The 20864-nt window shown below is 33.4% G+C and overlaps 1 protein-coding gene across 1 annotated transcript in view; it reads right to left on the bottom strand.

The window, feature by feature from the left end:
- Positions 1-10985: 10985 nt before the first annotated feature.
- The window catches only part of LOC142320046 (kin of IRRE-like protein 3), a 722369-nt gene continuing 712490 nt past the window's right edge, over positions 10986-20864 (bottom strand). The window contains exon 8 of the mRNA XM_075357724.1: positions 10986-11234. Within this exon, the coding sequence (XP_075213839.1) occupies positions 10986-11234 (249 nt within the window). The remainder of the gene's footprint in view (positions 11235-20864) is intronic.

Consider the following 20864-nt stretch of genomic DNA (forward strand, 5'->3'; position numbering starts at 1 on the left):
TTGTTTTTTATTGACTGAAACGATCTTTTAATGTTTTACATCATTATAAACATTACTCTTTTTTTAATTATTGATTTAATTCATCAGTTGTTATCCCTGATAGACCGACCGATTAGTAGATTAGAATCGGAAACCTTTGTATTGTGTGTTATTATTCAACGTTTTAATAAAAATTTAAGTATCCGCATCTATCGTAGAACAATTTCATTACGACTGATCGACAATGATGCCGTTAACTGTGGACAATTAACCATTCGTTTGGCCAGTTTTGAAGCTAATATTTTATTGCTGTATCGCTATTACGTAATGTTAAAAAATTATTTATTTTTAAATCCTGTGTAAGCTAAGGATTCATAGATTGTTTTTTTCGCACAGAAAAACATTTGGAAACAAAGATATGCGATTCTATATATTTTTACCGGTAGACTGTCGAAAAATATCTTTTTCTAATCCATAATTGAAGTTTTTAGTTGCTACATTTAAGGGAACCGGTATAAACGGAACGGTATACCCATATTTCCTCTAGTTTGTTATCTCTTGCCTTTTGTTTGATTTGTAGGTTATCCACGTATTTTGACGTCGTTGATTAATTACTTAGCTTTGCACCGCTACTGTAGCTAACCCACCGATTTATAATCTCTCTACCTTGTAATGTTCTCGCTATCTTCTTTGGATTTAATCGATAAACTCCTGAACTAAGTTTGTACAATCGAGTCGCTTAAATTTTCGTTATTAGAATTTCTATAAGCGATTCTTTTCCCGTTAATTACATTTGGAATGTTTAACTTTGGAATAAGATAAATCTACGGTAACTATTGATATTTAATGTTAATAATTTAATTAAATAGTTCCGAGATTTTTCTGTATGTTTTGAATATATATTAAATCTTTGATAGTTAATATTTTTATTTAAGAACTAAAAAATGTTCTTTAATTACCGATCTGTATTATACGCTGAGATATTTTATAAAGAAATAAAGATATATGAATTGCGGTTTTATTTCTAGAGCAAAAATATTTCTTTTGCTTCACTTGACAGTAGCGGTGACGAAAATTCATTTTTCTCTTTTAAATTTCCTATATACTCTTTTTATTTCTCTGCAGAGAATGTCAATAATCTACAATGACTGATGACTTTTGAAACATTTACCGATTTTTTTAAATATTATCTATATAGATTTATTATATCTTGAACAATAGTACAAAAATTTTCAAAAATTAATAGAATTAGTTGAAAATTATGATTAATTTGCTGTAGGTATACGTCAGTCGTAATAAAATACCTTCGTCAGTTTACTTTTTAATGACTATGTTAATTACAAAAATAAGATCTAATCATCAAAATTGCCACATTAAAATTTTTTTTTTAATATTGAAAAAATAACGTATAATTTTTATGAAAGTAATGAAAGAAATTGCTTAACATTTTGACCCCGGAATATAATATAGGCCAAAGTTTCAATAAAATTTAGATTTCACTGCCCTTTAAATGATGAAGGAAAACGATTTTTGTAACAGTAAAAATTAACAGAGTTAAAACCCGAAAAAACCAAAAAAGACACAAAAAAACAGAATATTTATTTTTAGAGTTGGGGAATAAATTTTAAGAAAGATTTTTCTAAAAAATATTATTAATATATAGGTTAAGTTTAACAAATTTGCGTAAATAAAGTTTTCTCTAAATCTTCACAGTTTTCTCTAAACACTTCTGCAAAGGTTAAAATAAAGAAAGTAAAATTTTCAAAACAGTTTTCTACTTTTTAGGTTCGAGATCTGTCATTTAAAAAACTTGTAGACATTTCTTGATAACTCTATATATGAAGCGTAAACTTTCAAAAAATTTTTGAAAAATATTTAGAAAAAGAACAGAAATGTATATCTCAATTTTAAGAGGCGGGGTTGTTGTTTTGAAAAAAACCTTTTTTGGATTACTTACGTATGCATTATAAGTTGTAAATTTGCTTTAATAAAGTTTTCTCTAAAATATTTAAAATTAAAATCGGTTTTATCGCGATATCCCCCACCCCCTTAACTAATTTTGGAAAGAGATTAATATGATCAATGTCCCATATAAAGAAATATTTAAGAAACATTTGAAAACAATCGGTATGGTCATTGCTAGGATATAAGACCAAAAGCAGTGCGATCGCATTCGTACAAACGGGCACACATACATACATAGCTATATTTTTTGGTCTACATGAACTAGTTGGAACCTAAAATAGAATTTTTTAAAAAAACCCGATACTCCATTTATAACATCATCACCATAATTTCCCCTTCAATTATAGTTCTTCCAAATACATTCACCGGGAAAGTAAAAACCTCCAAAAAATTGTAACAATTTAAATATATTCGCTACCACTCCGCCGACCTCCATGAAGAAGTGGTAGCGTTTCGGTCGTTCATCCGGGGGTCCCGGGTTCGAAGTCACGTCAGGCATGTCATTTTTCATTCGCTACAAAATTCAGTTTCCTTATTTCGACGTGCAAGTTTCAAAAGCTTCTATGATAAATTAATTCATCAAGCAAAAAACCTTTCCGATCATTGTATTACATTAAATTTCATTTTACAGTGATTGCTGCAATCAAGTAATAGGTTTAATTAAACGCATATTATTAATTTAATATATTACTATTAATTGTAAAAACAATTTTTGTAATAAAATAACGAAAGTTATCAAATCGTAGTCGTGTTTCTGTGAAACGTATAGAAAAATTAACTTATATCGTTATTATAGTATAAACTCCGTAAATACTTACAATTAGGTTTGGTTGAGGGTTGAATTAAATAATTGATTATACGAAAGAAATTTTGATGAAAATGATAAAAAAAGATGAGAGCAGTTACAATGCGGGAATGAGGAGGGGTAGTTAGGAAAAAACTACACCCTAACCTACTGTAATTCCCGTTCTACGATACAACCTTAAACTTAGTCCTACGGGTGCAATAATTTATAACGTATAAACATTTAATTTTTCTTGCCATAATTATTGTATTTTAGAGGTATATGCTGCTATCGTGTAACTTATCCGATTAAGAAGCCATTCGTTATCAACTGTGAACTAAAAATAGTTATATCTGCATTATAAATTTAAAATATAAAAAAACTTAAAAAATGTAATACTTAGAAGAAAATTTAAGAACATTTAAATATGTTAGTATAGATGCAAAGAATTGTGAAAAAATTTTGTTCTACTCTGATTAATTTTTTGTGATAGGGTAATCGTATCACCTCACTCCTTTCACCAGTGTTACTAAAATTAAGCGGTATCAATGACCTACGTTCAGAAGTCGCAGCACAAAATTTCATAAAACTTGATTTACCCCGACTGAAGATATCATGAAAGATGATAAAATATAAAAAAATAACAAAGAAAAAAGGCTATTATCTCCCATCCCTAAATGGAATCGCCCAAATAAAAAACTAAAGTTACCTACTACTGATGTAGTGGTAGTGAAATCATTTAATTAGTACAAGACTATGATATCCCAACCTCGTAGGGGGAAGACACCCACCCACCTTGTGACGTTACCGGTCGCCACACCACCCCTTCCGCTCCGAGCCCTGAGCGGCTTTACCGGAAATCGTTTTTAGACCCTCTAACTGATTACATCTCACAGTTATCAGTCAAGCCTCGGCAGACATTTGAATCAGTAAATTGCAAATCAAATTCTGCCTTCACATAGGCCTCAAACGGACATCTTTACATCAAACCTAACATGATTCCCTCAAACTAACTGACCGAAACCGTGGAAGCGCAAACCACGCGCCTAGTCCAGATTTGACAGCACACTGTCACAGGACTGTAACAGTCTTGAAAGGGATCTATCTGTCCCCTTGACCAACTGTAGTCAAAATTAAATGACACTTTCCTTATATACTGAAATCATCGCGCCAGATTTCATCTTAATCGGTCCATCCAATCTTGAGATACCATAACAAATAACTGTTCAACATATATAATCGTACATACGTATGTACACACGTTTCTGGAATATTTTAATGCAAAAATTTTGTTTTTATTTTAGAAAGGGGTCATGAAACGTGATATCTGCAAAAACTGCGAAATCCAAAATTTGACCCGATTAATGTACTTTTCCCTAGTCATAGTATAATATATTATATTATACAATCTTTCGAAGTGTACTTCTTCAGATTTCTCGAAATTATTGAGTTGCGTTGGCATTCAATTTTTCAATGGTGTGTGGATTATTTTCGGTGTGTGGATTATTTTCGAATACACAACCTTTTAGATATCTTCAGAGAAAAAAAAACAATTTGCAGGAAAAAATAAGGTGTCCTAGCTGGCCATAAGCCAGTCGATATTACTCTTTCACCAAAGAAATTTCTTAAAAAGTCCATTGTTGCTCTTGCCGTGTAATATGTTGAAATCACGAATTTCTCTCATTAAGAGTGTTTTTAAAGAATATGTGGCCAATTATTCTTCGCCTGGAAATTGCACACCACACACCAATTTTCTGTGGGTGTAGAGATCGTGAACGGACGATGTGAGGATTTTTGGAGCTACAGTAGCGACCATTTCGACAGTTTACGTAACCGCTCTGAATCCAAACCTCATCTGTAAAAAATACATTATCCGATACTTTAATGCTCTACCGAAAAAACCGATTAAACCGTCGACAGTAGTGAAGCCTAACGACATATTCAGCCGGGTGTAATTCATTTGATATATGAATTCGTTATGGCTTTAAGCTAAGTAGCCGGATAGCTTTAAAGACATTTTACAGAGATATTCTTTCTTTACGTAAGTTTTCGTAATGATTTTTTAGGTGAAGTTTAAAAGTTTACTTTAACATCTTACAATGTTGCGTCATTAAGTACTGAACGTTTACCGGTATGTCTCTGATCGCAAACAGAACCAGCCCCTCTATATGTCTTTATCAAATGACGAATTGAAGATTTATTCGGTACACTCTTTGCCGGAACCTGCAAAAAGCTTCTTGGCACAAAACAAAAGATTTAGAAGTTAAATAATTTTCTAAAATAAAAATCCTTTCTTCCTCAAAACCGTTTCTTCTTAATAGAAAACACAGATAACCAAAGATAACTAACCGTTCACAAAAAAAGGGTAAAAATTATATAAGCAGATTATAAAAAAAAATAGGTAGTGTTGGCAACCTTTTAACCGAAATTGTATTGTATTAACTTTTCTAAAAAGTATTTTAAAAACACACCCGGTAGAATGATAGTTTGATTATGTTTCCTTGGCTCATTACTTCATCATCATCCACTAAAGGCTACGCCTTGTCGGTTTAGGCAGTCACTCTCATCTCCGCTTCTCTCTTCAAGTCATTATATGAACCAAGGCCTATCTTTTCTTTAACATTATTAATGGTTGCTTTCGGTCTACCTCTAGGTTTTTTACCCAAAACCTTGTCCTCAACTATATTCGTCATGAATGGTCATGTCGTAGTACATGTCCTATCAATTTCGCTCTTCTTCTTCTTCTTCTTATAACATTTAGCAAGGACCTCCTGTCACTCACTTCTGCTAACACTTGATCATTTCTTTTCCTATCCACTCAGCTTCTTCTTGTTGTTCTCCTCCAAATCCACATTTTCATTGCTTCCAGTCTTCTTCTTTCTGCTTTCCCAAGCGTCCATGTTTCACACCCGTAAGTTAGAACACTCCAGACATACCGTTTTAGCAAACTGTTTCCTTATTTGCATACTCATGTGGTTATCAGTCAGTAAATTCTTTTTATCCTGAAAAGCTCGTTTTGCCAGCGCTATTCTTCTTTTTACTTCTGAGGCACATTTATTATTGCTAGTGACGGTGTTTCCCAAATAACAAAAACTGTCAACCTTGTCTACAACAGTACCGTCTAATTTAATATCAATCTTTTACCTTCCAACAATCATAATCTTTGTCTTCTCCTTATTAATTTAGTACTTTAGATAACGTTTCTAACATAATCTCCAATCCCCTTGCTGATTCCGCCAGTAACACATCATCTGTAAAGCGGATACAATTTATGGATTTTCAATTAATTCTGATTCCTTTTGTTTTTTCTTTCATTTCTACGATAGCTTTTTCAATAAACAAATTAAACGGAAACGGTGACAGTGGGCAACCTTGCCTGACTCACCTTATTTTGGCCCATTACTAAGTTTCAAATTTTGTGGCGATATCTGTGGAAGGGTTTATTAATTGGAAAAGGATGACTTTTTAATGTACGATTCAAACGTAAATCAATGATTTTCGTGATTTAAATCGTAGGATTAGGTATTTGGTAATTTTTTGTTAAAGGAATATTTTTTATATACTCTTAATCCTTTATGTAATGTTTTTAATTTATATGTTTATCTGTGTACTTATGATCTACAATTGTTATAAAATGCATCTTTAATTTGTTTATGGTAGATTGCAATAATATTAACGTAGTTGTACGCATTAAGATTAGTAAATCCCTTTTTGCATGTTGTTTTAAACAAGTACGCAATAAGTAAAAGATGCAGCATTAGTTCTTACTGTTAATTCTATAAACTTCTGTATTTAATGAAACCTGGTTCTGGGATTAAAATTAAGTTACCGGGAGGAAATTTTAGCTATTCGTAAGCAATCATAGTTAAATCAAGTTACTATATACTGTAATAATAATTTAGTATATGTAATAACATCAGCTTTTATTTTTTAGCTCAAATTTTTTTGATAATGCTATCTTAAAAATTCTGAAACTTTTACGCATAATCATTATTATAGCATTTCTAGAATATCTGTTTCGTTGGGTACTGAATTTACGATTTTTTTAAACGTTTATCAAAGAAGAAATACCTTTACGATATCCTTTAACGCGTTAAAAATTATTTTAAATTTAAAAACTTAAAATTTTAGACATATTAAAAACTCATAATTATCGATAGAAAAATTTAACAAAATGTCGGTAAGAAAATAATATAAATAGCCTACTGCAATTTCATTGGAGGATTTCTGCAATAAAATGCGAATGTTCTTGTTATAGAACGGTTTGAATGTTTAAGCGTGTTGCGAAGTACTTTACGCAAGATTAACTTCATTAATTCCTATTTTGGCAAAACGTTTTCCTTAGATAATAAAATATTACCTAGTCTTAATTTCGTACAGGTAATTTAATTTCATAGGTGTTTGGGTATAATATTTACTGTAATACCAGCTAATACAATCACTGTCGTTGGATGTATAAAATATATTTATATAAATAAATGTTTATGAAATCACAGGTTTGATTCCAAAAGAAATTTTTTATTTTTTCCTTTTTTTTATTAGATACAGATGGATTACGGTGAATAGGAAAGCAGGTAATCTGCTGTGGATTGCCGATGAGGCAATTTCATTTTGGTTACGATTAAAAATTTTTCGCAAATGTTTCTACTGCTTGTACAGAATTTTTGTTTAATCCACTTTTATTTCGATATTTCTTTTTATTCTTTATCGATTTATTTTGGACTAATTTAAATGAATATAATCCATTAATTAATATTTTTATTAAATGTTGAAATTCATTAATACGACTTTATTTTAAATTCAAAACATTTTATAATGAATTCGTTTCTTATTATTTGATAACTTATTTTAATTACACAAAAATATGGCGATTTCCAAATTGGCAGCGGTGAAAACAAGGAACCGTACAAAATAATAACAATCTAAATACCTTCTAACAAATAATCTAAAATCTAATGAATAACAGTTATCGATAACAATCATTTCAATAAATTAATTAGTTTTCCGTCATATTTTATTAATAATTCTTCATTAGGTTTTTACAAAAAATAAATTTTGATAAAAAGCTTAATAAATAATATTTATGTATTGAAAATATTCTTTTACGAGCTGTTTAATATTTTTATAAAAAAACCGGTATTATTTCTTTATGAGCCTATAAATACACATATATTATATATTTTTATTTTAAATATAGGTTTCATGATTTAAAGAAATATTTCATATAGAATATGTTTTTACAGAAATTTCGATTAAAAAAAAAAAATACTATAAAAACGTTACTTAAAAAAATATAAGGTTACTTTATTCATTTTTTTAAAATAATTTTTCTCCCATTTTAGCGATTTAAAAAGATTAGTAAAGTAAGAAAAAGAATAGCTTGAGGTGCATAAAAGTTTTATTCAGGACGAAAATGAAATCACTGTTTGAAAATATTGGTAATATATTAAGTTATGGAAATTTGAGATGTCAGTTAAAAATAATAGATCGCTTACAGTAATCTTTCAGTAGTAATAAGGGAAAACTAAGATTTTAAGCGACATCGTATTAAGTAGCTTTTTAAAAAATGAGGAAAGGAAAATATTTCACATATATTTTTCAAATGTACCTTGTATAATACTTAAGATACCGGAACTGTTACCAGGTGGATGTGACATTTGAATCGGTTGGACTACTCCTGATTTATCTAAAACGTCTGGAATTATAAATTTAATTCATGTTACCAATAAAAAATTATCATCTTAAATACCGAGCTCAAGTAGTTAGAAGATAGATTTAATATAAAATTTAACGACACACTCACACACACACACACACACACACACACACACACACACACACACACACACACACACACACACAGAGAGAGAGAGAGAGAGAGAGAGAGAGAGAGAGAGACATGTTAACAAATAAATTTCTTAATCATAATAATCATTTTTCAAAGGGGAGATTAATTGATTTATAATAGAATGTAAAATTATGACTCCGGCATAAAGGAAAAACTTTGAAGATTTTATTATATTATAAACTCTATATAGACTATATACATGATGAGAAAAAAAACATAAGTTCGAGTTAAGGGAATTATTTGAAATGATGCTGACGTATTCGGTGTTATACGAGATCTGTAAATAAAGTAATGAGACTGGTTCAGAAAATCTTTTTACTTACAATTCAATTATACATGGACTCTCACCTTCGAAATAGTTCCCTTGGGAAGCTATTCAACGCTTCAAACTATTTTCCCACTCTTCATAACAGTGTTAGAACTCAGAAACCGGAATACCCTTCAGATGGTCGGTTACATTTTTTAAAAAATGTTTTCTACTGTTCCAAAATGATGTCCTTTCAGGTGGTTTTTTTTTTTAATCGGGAACAGGAAAAAGTGTCAGAGACTCAAGTCAGGTGAATAAGGTGGTTGAGGAACTACATTAATTGAGAGTACAGTGTGACAAGGTGCATTGTCTTGATGCAACATCCAGTTGTCTTTGATGGCTGGTCTCATGCGGGTAATTCCTTTCCACAGTCTTTCAAGAACTTCTTCTCCACAGTTCAATTTCAATTGTTCTGCTATCACACTGAAAGTTAGTCGCCGGTCCTACCGTATCAAGTCTCTGGTTCACTCAACATTGTCGTCACTTTTGACGTTAACGATCTTTTAGAGCATGGATCGTCCGCAACTGATACCCGGTCATCAGAAATTGCTTTAAACCACCTAACCACTTGACCTCCTGACAGAGCGTCATCTCCATTCGCCCTTTTCAATTTTTAAAAAGTTTTAGCATTCTCACAGAGTTTAATACAAAACCTAATTGCACAACATTGCTCATAATTAGTATTACTAATTTTTGTAACGCACAACAAAAACTGGTTTCACAAAAAGTTTGTTTACATCTCACGTGGCAACAATAGACTAAAAATATTAATACCTAATATAAATCAGCTTTTCATATAACCATTTATTTACCAGTAACTTTACAGTGTTTTCACTTTGGCTTCTAAAAAAATACTAGTCTCATTACTTTATTTACAGATCTCGTAAGGTAGAAGAAGGTGAGATACACGGGAAATATTGTTGACTTTAAAGACATTACGTTTTGCAATCGATTTATTAGGGCCGGACAGTACAGGATATGAACTACCGACACGCAATACGGAGAACGACATTCGATGCTGATAATTCAGTCGGCCGTAAAGAGAAATTACAGTATAAGCCTACCGAAAGTTCTCCTTACAGTACAGAAAATATGATTTATGACTTATCGGCTGCTTTACCGACAGATAAGGGCAATTATCAGTACAAAAGTTACTCTGCCTGGTTAGAAGCAAAACGAAAAAATATAGAAGCCATCAAGGAAATTTTATTCTGATACTCTTCCGTTCTGTATAGTAAAAAGTAAGTCAATTTTTTCATACGATTGTCGTAACTCAAAAGTAATCTGTCTCCCTGGTAGTTCTGCCAGCTGTACATTAGAGACTGAGTTTTTGTGGGTGGAATGTTTTAAATATAATTTTTTTTTCGTGTTAGTTTATTAAAATATTTTAAATAATTCAATGAATTTGCTATTTTTTTTTATTCGTAGAAAAACTACGAAATAGTTTTATAAAGTTAATTATTTTTCCTTAATCGTTAATAAATGTTTACAAAAGGTACGGTTCCTTTTGAAATGTGAAAATTCCACGATTTTCTTCGTACATAGTTTTGATAAATTTATTTATTTGAGAAGATCGATAAGCGTAAGTTAGTAAGTAGTAATGCGTACCTAGAAATTATTCGGTTGAAGAAAAAAAATAAGGAATGTGATACTGCATAAATTTTTTTTCAGATGTTAAGGCAAAACCTAGAAAATCTACTTCAGATTTTTGTATCAAAATTTTCGTCTCTTAATTTTTATATGTTTATATTGAATATCTGTTGTTTAGAATGTAACAATAATCTATATTTAAATAAATTTGGCGATGAGTTTTTAAAAAAATATATTTGCTTATCATGAAACCTATATTGTAATACGTTTATTTTAACGTATTAATAAATACACAACGTTATATATTAATAATATAAACTGTACAAAATACACTTTGTAAAAGACACTTTTTATTTACCGTTCGTTCATATTTTTATAAAAACATTCATTATAAATACTTTTATTATTGATTTTAAGCCGGTTAAAACCAAGTTGTTACTGATTTTACCGGTTACTGATGTTATCGAGTCAAAATGCTTATACAAACTTATCTTTGTTCTTAAATTTTTCGGTCAAAGATTATTAAGTAATAAAAGATGCATTATTATAACACTGTATACCGGTAACGATAAAAATAACAATGCCGAAGACGATGACGTCGTATCTAGAGGTGGGATGTAGTCCCCCGTCACTTCCAGCTGAAGTACTGACTCGGCTACTCCCTTAGGAGTACGAACGAGAAGAGCGATCTCTCCTTTGTCTTGCGGTCTTACCTCGGAAACTGATAACACAGCGAGTTGACACCATTTTGAATTTCCTTCCTAGAAAAAAAAAATTAAACGATTATTATAATAATGTTTACTAAGACGATCAAGATTTGAATGCCGTTACTTCTTAACGGAAATAAGTTAGACAGTTTATATTTAAATTAATAATTAAAATTTTAATGAAAATTCAAATATTAAAAATAATATTGTGTTAAGAAATAATATCAAATAGAACGTAGTTTCTTGTAAAATCTATATCTGTGTAAAATAAAGGCATCAGGTAAATCTAATATAAAACATGAAGCGTTTTTTTCCAGAATACGAATTTCTAATATCTGGTTTCCTCAGTTTTTGCAAATAATCACATCGGTAAGAAATAATCAATAAAACCATTTAAATAAAACGTTTTTTGTTATTAAATGTTTAATTTTTTGAACACTTCCTTTCATGAAAGGAAGTGTTCAAAAAATTGATGTCAGAACGAAATCTTTCTGTCTTCATGTACTCGTGACACCGTTTAACCATGAACTATACACTTTTTTAAATAATTATTTGTCCCGATTGATGAAAATTATGAACAATTTGCGACAGTTCAGGTAATTTGGATTTATGGGATTAGTCGACAGAGGGAAGACAGATCCACACGCTGATCCCGGATCTCTTAGAGATGGCTGGAGCGCACGCACGGGAAGTACAGTAGATCCAGTTTCTTACCGGTAAACCCACCAGGTTGGTCTAGTGGTGACCGCGTACAAATCAGATAATTTGGAACTCGAGAGTTCCATTGTTCCAGTCCTAGTAAAGTCAGTTATTTTTACACTGATTTGAATACTAGATCGTGGATACCGTGGGACTAGATACTAGATCCATCCACCGTGGGTGGTTGGATTTCAATTAACCACACATCTCAGGAATGGTCGAACTGAGAATGTACAAGACTACACTTCATTTACACTCATACATATCATCCTCATTCATCCTTTGAAGTATTGTTTGAACGGTAATTACCGGAGGATAAACAGGAAAAAGAAAAAAAAGAAAGTTCCTTACCGGTTACAGGTACTTCAAAGAATACATGTGCGCGCGGACGTTGAGATCCTCTGTGGAAAACGATTATTGCGGGGAAGAAGACACCGGAGAATACACACGGTGTTCGTATCGATCGGTTCCTAAAACATAAGGAAGTATGCCGAAGGGAATTTGGCGTGCTTTCTCCAGGTAACATCATGGGGTCTATGCTGTTGATCGAACGGACGTGGCACCACGATGACGGTGTCCGCGATTTTAGTATGAAGATGTCGGAAGAAGCGCACGGATGAATAATTTCCCCTGAATGTCCCAGCCTGCGGCCAGCAACGAGGGTATGAAGTGACACAAGATAGATGGAATGGTTTGATAAATTCGGGCCTACTCAACTCATGTTGTAGAAGGAGAGGGATTTTCGTGAGTCGGCTCGCAAGGGAAAGTTCCGCACTCCTTCGGGATTGCGCCTATAAAAGACTTCCCCTCTTCCAACGAAAAAAGGTAATCTGGATTTGAAGAAAATACCACGTTTTTTACGATTATCAATAGTAAAAAAATCATTTGGATGCTTCTTAGCGTCCTGTTTGTTAAGGAAAAGTTGTATTAACCTCTAACAAGAGGATTGAGAAGCTCCTCCATCTTGCTGCAAAATTTCAGAACTCTCAATTTCTAACACAGATGTGTTTAATGGGTCAGAAATAACATCAAAATATGAATCGCCCGTTATACTTCCATCGAAGAAAGACGTTCTCAACATTGATTTTTTATGTTTTCTCACATCAAACATGAACTACCGGTACATTAATTTCTCTCTCCATCATTAAGGGAAAATTTTCATCACACCATTAAACACAGGTTTACCATGGGACAAACAAGAATAAATAATTATAAATATCCTTGATATTACAAAAAAAGATAAATTATTAAAAAATTGTAATCAGCTTTTTACCTGAAAAAAACGAAAATATGAAATAAAAAACAATTTTTTTATATATGTTTACGTAATAGACTAATAAATACAGTAAAAAGTTTGTTAAAAATAATAACTATTTTGTTAATAAAAATAATATTAATAAAATAAGAATAATAAAAAACCATAAGAAATAATTAATTCTGTCACTTAGTTAACAATCTAAAAATTTCAGTACGACCTCATTTCATCCAAGTAACTGAAATCCGAGCGAAATCTTTCACTACCTGTAACTCGCAAACGAGCATTTAAGGACGTGATAAAGTGAAGGTAGTTGTCAAGACTGGGCGCCGAAGATTGTGTCCTCTTCGGTTCCGGGTAGGTGAAACGTTTGTGTACCCCAGCCCGGCGGCGAAGTATCTGGGGATTTGGATGGGAAAACACAGTTCTTTTTCCATACATGTTGAGGAAGCGTCAGAAAGGGGGGCGAGCAGGTTATCCAAGCTCTGACTAGGTTGATGAGCAATATGGGTGGCCCCAGGACAGCGAAGAGGAGGTTACTGTCCAGTGTATACTCTTCAGTAGTACTCTATGGGGCATCTGTTAGGGTTGGTGTTCTTGACAGGGCACGCAACAGAAGGAGGTTGTTGAGCCAACAACGACGGCTCAATCTGCAGGTTATCGCAGGGTACCGGACGATAGGTACAGAAGCGACACAGTCATAGCTGGTGTGCACCGATTGATCTGCAGGTCGGGATGAAACATTCCATTGCTTCGGGGAGTGGAAAGTGGCTGTCGATGAGATGTTCAGAGCTTGGAACGACAGGTGGAATGCGACGGTGGACATACCGGCTCATCAGTGACTGCGGTGTCAGCCATAATTAGAAACAAGTCAGCAGTGGAGAGGGGCAGGCAGACTGGAAGACTGCAGTTGACCAGAGGCGGAGAGACCGATGTCGGACGGCCAGTTTTAGGCGGAGGGCGGCGTGGGCTCCTTGGATTCGTCGTTCGCCGATGATCACTTGGGAACATCGCTCTGGTTATTCTAATTCGGTGACAAGAGCGCCCGTGTGATTGCGCAGGGGCTGTGCACATACGATGTGGATTAGGTCTGTCCCCTGCGTGACTAGAGGGGAAGGTTTTTTAGCGGGTGAGATCCGCGCTTGCCGTTAGGGCGGGCTGGCAGAGCTTTTTCCTCTTCCTATGGAAAACAAAAAAAAAAAAAAAAAAAAAAATATTTTCACGAGTAGAATAGTTTATGAAAGTCCCGGGAGAAATTCGTTATACACTCTGTAGATGTCTAAATTTTATTTTTCCGAAAATTCTCTGATATCCGTGTAGTTCTTCTCCTTTCTATTTTTACATCAATTAAAAAAAAAAACATCGGAAAACGATACTTATTGTTATTTCATTGATGGCTCTACTGTTGCAATGAAATTCTTTACGATACTATAACACGGTAAAGTTTTATTTCTAAGATTTTATCATAAACTTTTTTTTCTACAATTTATTTAAAAATATCTTATAAAAAATTAATTTAATACGTTACCTTGCAAAACACGTTTGAAAACTTTTATTATTTGTTGTCTCTGGCTTTATTTTATGTTTTACTTGTATGAAATTCTATACTTTACAGGATAGTTTTCATGAGCTGTCATTTTGTTTCTAAATCTATGTTTGAATCTAGCAAATTTATTTTTACGTGAGATCATTTCTGATTTGTATATATTTTTCTGTATTTTATTTTCTCGTTCATGTTATAACATTTTAATTCCGAATAATGAATTCTTCAAATTCTGATTTTTTAAACCGTGTTTAATATTCAAATAATTATTTTTTTATTTTCTCTCATTTTATTATTTTTGTTTTGTATTCATTTATTTTCGGGATCAATTTCTTCTTATTTTTTGTTTAGATATATAACTCAGATGTGTTCTGAAATTCCAATTTTCACTTAAAAGTGAGTCTCTGCCGTCCAGTATTTCTTTCGATAATTTTAGTTAAACGTAGAATAGCAATGTCAGCTATATTTAACATCTTCATTCTACTATCTCCCGGGATTGGTACTCCATTTTAAAATTTTTCCTTGAGTTCCTTTACTGTTACTTCTTTTTCCTTGTACCCGATGTTGAGAAACGAAGATAACCTACATCCTTGTCCCCTTACTCTTTTCTATATTAGAGTTTTTCTTTTTATGGTTTTATTCTTTATCATAGCTACATATCGTTTGTTCAGATAATAAATAATTCTTATTTCTCTATACTTTCTTTAAATCGATTTCCTTAAAACTTTAAACGATTTATTTCATCTTCTTATCATACAGTGTCTTCTCAAGGTCCAAAAGCATCACTTAGATAACTTTATTTTTCTTTAGTCTGGTTCTTATTATTAAGTCTTTTGGCTAAATTTACCTCCTTCTTCCGATGCCAATTCTGAAATCGATTCGCGTATCTACACATTCTACCCTACTAAGTATTATAACAAAGATTAATAGAAATATATTTAATTGTAATAAACTTTTGAACAGTTATTATCTAAAATATTTTTCTGTTTATTGAAATTTTTGTGGTGATATACAAGTATGTTACTAAGAATAGAAGCTTCATCTTTTGTGATATAACATCGACAATATCACAGTAATTTCATAAAATCTACAGAAAAAAGCGATAAAATATTTTTCTCCAAATAAAAAAGTAACCTATATAGTCTTGAATAAGATTTTTTTTATATAGTTTACCTTATTTAAAACGTATTTCATGTATTATTTAAACCATTTTAATTTTTTTTATTCCTGTTTAGCCTCCGGGAATCAACGCCAGGTTTTATTTCAGAGAATGATTGAGGATGATATGTATGAGTGTAAGTGAAGTGTAGTCTTGCATAGTCTCAGCTCGACCATTTCTGAAATGTGTGGTTAACTCAACCACCAAAGAACACCGACAACCACGATCTAGTATTCAAATCCATATAAAAGTAACTGCATTTAGTAGGATTTGAACGCTGGAATTCTCGACTTCGAAATTAGCTGATTTGCGAAGATGCGTTCACCACTAGACCAACCCGGTGGGTATCTTAACGTTTTGGTTTTAAAATACTATACAGGATCATCGAAGAACAATAATAATAAAAAAATCATGTCTCTCTATGTAATCTAGATAAAGTATTAATTGGAAGTAAAAAATAATCGGGATTTCATCAAGTTTTTTTAGAAGTGACCGGCCATGACTCTGAGCCGATGCATACAAAGGCACAAAGCCACAATGCTTTTGCGCCACTGTCAGTCAGTGGAATGGCAACATTCATCAGTAATCATAATTCATTTTGTAGTTAGCGGAGTAAAAATCAGTTTTAACTATCTAACGGACTTTCCGACGTATTTATAGTAATGATCCCCTCATGCAAATTGCGTTAGACGATGGTAAGAGTAGATTAAGAAATCTGGCAACGGAAAAATAAAAACGTCCCCCGAACGGCCTTAAACGCGTGACAAAGGAGTTAAATGTATACGCCAAAGTTGTTTAAGAATCTCTAAAAAATCAAAATGAACAAGAAAGTAAAGTTGCTGTATTGTTTCAACAAGATGGTGCGGCCCCCACAATTTAGCCTAGACGTTCGATACGCTTTCATTGAAAGATTCCTTAATCGTTGGATCGATAAGTGTTGGACCGGTCCTGTGTTTTGGCCTCCGAGAAGCCCAGAATTGACAACCCTAGACTTTTTTCTGTGGGGATACTTTAAAAACATTGTCTACATTGAAAAAAGTGAGGGATGTACAACATTTAAGACAACGGATTACCGCTATTATTCGTCTGCAATGATCCAACGGACCTAGGCAGAAGTCGATTATCGGCTGGATGTTTGCAGAACGGCTAGCAGAGATCATATTTAAACATTTGATATATAAAAAAACATTTTGAGTTGGTTAATTTGAAAAAAATAATATTCGTTTGATTATCTCTAGTAGTTTGCGAGACACGATATTTTTAAATTGCGGCAACCTTTTTCGATGACTTTATATTACCAATTATAAATTCAATATTATACATATGTTTCTAGTTACTTTTGGCAACACTTTCGCAGAGGTAAGAAGTTAGGGCTTAAATATAGTTCAAATTTTTCTTTTGTACTTGATGAATTCACACAGAAACTATGAAGCTTGTGAGTGAGAATATGGAAATGATTTTTTTTTGTAGCGTATGAAAATGCCACACTTGTTTGGATTCGAAACCGGGAATCCCGGATGAAAGGCCGAAACGTTACTACTCCGCCACCGAAATCAGCTTCTAGAATTGACGTTTTGTATCTTGTATAAACGTAATTTTCTTTAAGTCTGTATATTGATGTATTCTGGTTTAAAATTAAGTGGGATATCTGATTGTAAGATTTTGTTTATAAGTTATAATGTACTAAAAATTCTTTTTTTTTTTTTTTAACTGAATTTTTACGGGCATCGACTGCTAAGGTCATTAGCCCTCGTCACATTCTTTAAAAGAAATTATTATCTCCATCAGGATCGTCATATGTAAGGGTGTAAAGGGCCTTTACATTTTATTTAAAAACACAAACTTCACAATAAACATTAAAACATAAAAGACAAGGACAAGCACAAACACTTACAGTGTAAAGGGCCCCAATATTAAAATTTGAGATAGGTTCTCAAAAGACCATGAAATTAAAATTAAAATTAAACTTATCAATACCATATCTTTCTTTCTTTCTTCTACGAAGTCTCATTTATAGTTTGTTTAAGCACCCTCGAGGCGACCAGAACCGCCGTTGAGCAGTATATCAGTCGTGCCAGGGTGCCGTGGCAGTTGAATCCTTCTTATATCAGGCCATAGGCATGCACGGCGTACACCCATAGCCTCGCGCCCTCAATCCACCCTTGACGGTCCCCCATGCCATCATCGGACACACCCCGACTCACTGCTCTTGAATGCAGGTGAGCCAAAATGGCCTAGGCAAGAGGGCTACCTCCCGTCACTATACGTGCCACGCTTCGAGACTCCCTTATATGTATATATAAAACTACCGCTAGAGTATCTTTTACCACAGCTTTAAACTTCCATTTTATAGACTTTTAAGAAGTCCAGTGGCGTGTAAAAATGCAACTACATTTTCTTCATTTCCATTATCCAGATCAGCACTAATATTATTTGTAAGACGGAACCTCTTTCTGAGGTCCTCATATATGGTACACTCTTCTATTAGATGCTTGATTGTCAGTGTTTTATTACAAACACCGCACATTGGTCTCACTTCGCCGGTTAACAAATATAAATTTGTTAATCGCGTGTGACCGATTCTAAGTCTGGTCACCGCTACTTGTTCACGGCGAGTCAACTTAAAGTCGCTTTTCCATTTATAAGGAGAAGTTTTAACTGAGTTTAATTTTGTATTTAAACTCCTCCATTCAGCGTTCCACTTGTTTCTTACTATGTTTGTTAGACGGTTTTTAACATCTGCCACTCTTACAGGAAATGCATCCAAGTCATCGCAGACTGTTGCCTTTCTGGCAGCTTCGTCTGCGATTTCATTACCTGTAATACCAGCATGCCCTAGAGTCCATACAAATACGCATCGCTATCCTCGTTGTTTTAGTACGTATAAAATGGACAGGATGTTTGCAATTAGAACATCCTTAATGTTCTTGTTCCGAATTGCGACGAGTGCACTTAATGAATCGGAACATATTAGCACTCTCTCTTCGCAATAGTGTTCAGTGTAGCGAAGAGCTTGCTGAATTGCAGTGAGTTCTGCCGTGTAGACACTGGCCACATCTGGCAGTCTCCAAAAGTGGGCTTCTTCATTTACATATATCGAGCATCCAACACCATGTTCGGTTTTAGAACCGTCAGTATAAATTCTAATATGTTCTTCGTAACTACTGACGATTGCTAAAAATTCCTGCTGGATGATCACTGCTGGTTTCTTTTTTATTTCTCCTTGAGAGAGATCCAAACTTGTATTTACCGCTGGCAAGAGCCATGGCGGTATTTCTCTAGTAGAAATTGGTAGTGTCTCTGGTATAGCAATTTCATATTTTCTTCTTAATTCGTGGTACCTAATTCCGGTTGGTCTGGAATAGGTAGCACGATGTTCATATACTGCAGCCATAGGATGATTCGTAAATAATTTATTATTTATATGAGCAGGGAAAGCCCATACATTACTAAAAATTCTTTTGTGAAATAGTATTTGTCCAAGTTGTACCCAACTACTGCAGAGCCGAAAGGAAGGTAGTATATTTTGCGTGTCTTACGTATCTATATTGGTATTCAGTAATTCTATTTTAGAGCCCAAAACGACTGAACCGATTTTGACAAATGAGGTAAGTTTGGATCTGTGTTGACACTGCGTATGACATAGGATAAGTGACTTCATGAAATGAAAAATGTGGTGGACATAATGTCTAACTCAAATATTTTTTAACTCAAACTCCAACAATATGAGTTTCAAATGAAAGCTCTTTGCAAAAGGATTTTAATAATAATAATTTTTTTACAGGGTTCCTACTCTTCCCTACATCCTGTCGTTTCCTCCCACAAGTATGCCCGAACAACCAGGTTAGAACATATAATGAAAAATTAAATAAAAATACAGATTTAAAGATAAACGAATTTACTCACATCAGTCCTCTATATAGAACCCTTCTCTAGTTATACACTCGTTGCAGCGCCGGTAGTGCCCGTCAAATGCTCTGGAGAAATCTTTTTACGGGATTGTCTTCAACTGCTCGGTGGAAGCCCTTAGGATGGCCGGAATGTTATCGAAAAACCGGCCGTTAATCTTCAACTTGAGTTTCGGAAACAAAAAATAGTCTGCTGGAGCCAAGTTGGGTGAGTAGGACGGGTGGATAAGACGCTGATTTGATTTGCGATGTAATATCGTGTTATTGCCATTTATTCCAAGGCATTGTCGTGCAAGTGAGTCCAACTGTTCGGATCCCGGTTCTCGGACCGGATTCGATGAATGTGACGCATCAGGCGTTTCATTACTTCCAAATAGAATTTAGAATTTACGGTTTGACCAGTTGGGACAGTTTGACTAGTTGCGCACGGACTTTCGCAACGTTTTCGTCGTGAACAGCTGTTGACGGCCTTCCGCTTCGTTTGTCGTCATCCAACGATTCTTTACCGTCTTTAAACCTCTTCCACCATGTGTATGTTGTACGAGATGCGGCTTCATCGTCGAATGCTTGCTGTATCATAGAATAAGTTTCAACGAAAGATTTTTGAAGTCGAATACAAAATTTTATCTCTGTTCTATGTTCCGAGCACGCACAAGGTTACAAGAACACAACTTACGCGATCGAATGTAATTTGAGAATCGAGTGACGAAACGTGATGAAATTTTGTACATACACTCGTCAGACATCTTACTACATAGTTTCTTGGTTGTCCGAGAGATGATGAAACTTGTATCGATTACAGAAATTTAGTTCGGGAACTTTTCAGATATACTGTGTTTGTGTACAGTTTTTAATGTATGTTTTTGGCACTGTAATTCTAAAACTACGGCACCAATCTGTGTGATGCTTAAGAGTGACATTGGGTAAATTCAGATTTTAAAATAATTTTGGAACGTAGACAAGAAAGTTTTTCATCAGTTTTTTCTTTTTATTACCCACATCTTTTATAAGATTTCCAGATGGGTTTATAATTATAAAAAAAAACATAATATTTTATGAAGTTTTTCATTAGAATGAAAGAAATGTGACAGAAAAACAAGTTTTCTGCCGTAATTGATTA

The sequence above is a fragment of the Lycorma delicatula genome, chromosome 2, assembly GCF_047948215.1.
Source record: "Lycorma delicatula isolate Av1 chromosome 2, ASM4794821v1, whole genome shotgun sequence".
NCBI classification, from domain to species: domain Eukaryota; kingdom Metazoa; phylum Arthropoda; class Insecta; order Hemiptera; family Fulgoridae; genus Lycorma; species Lycorma delicatula.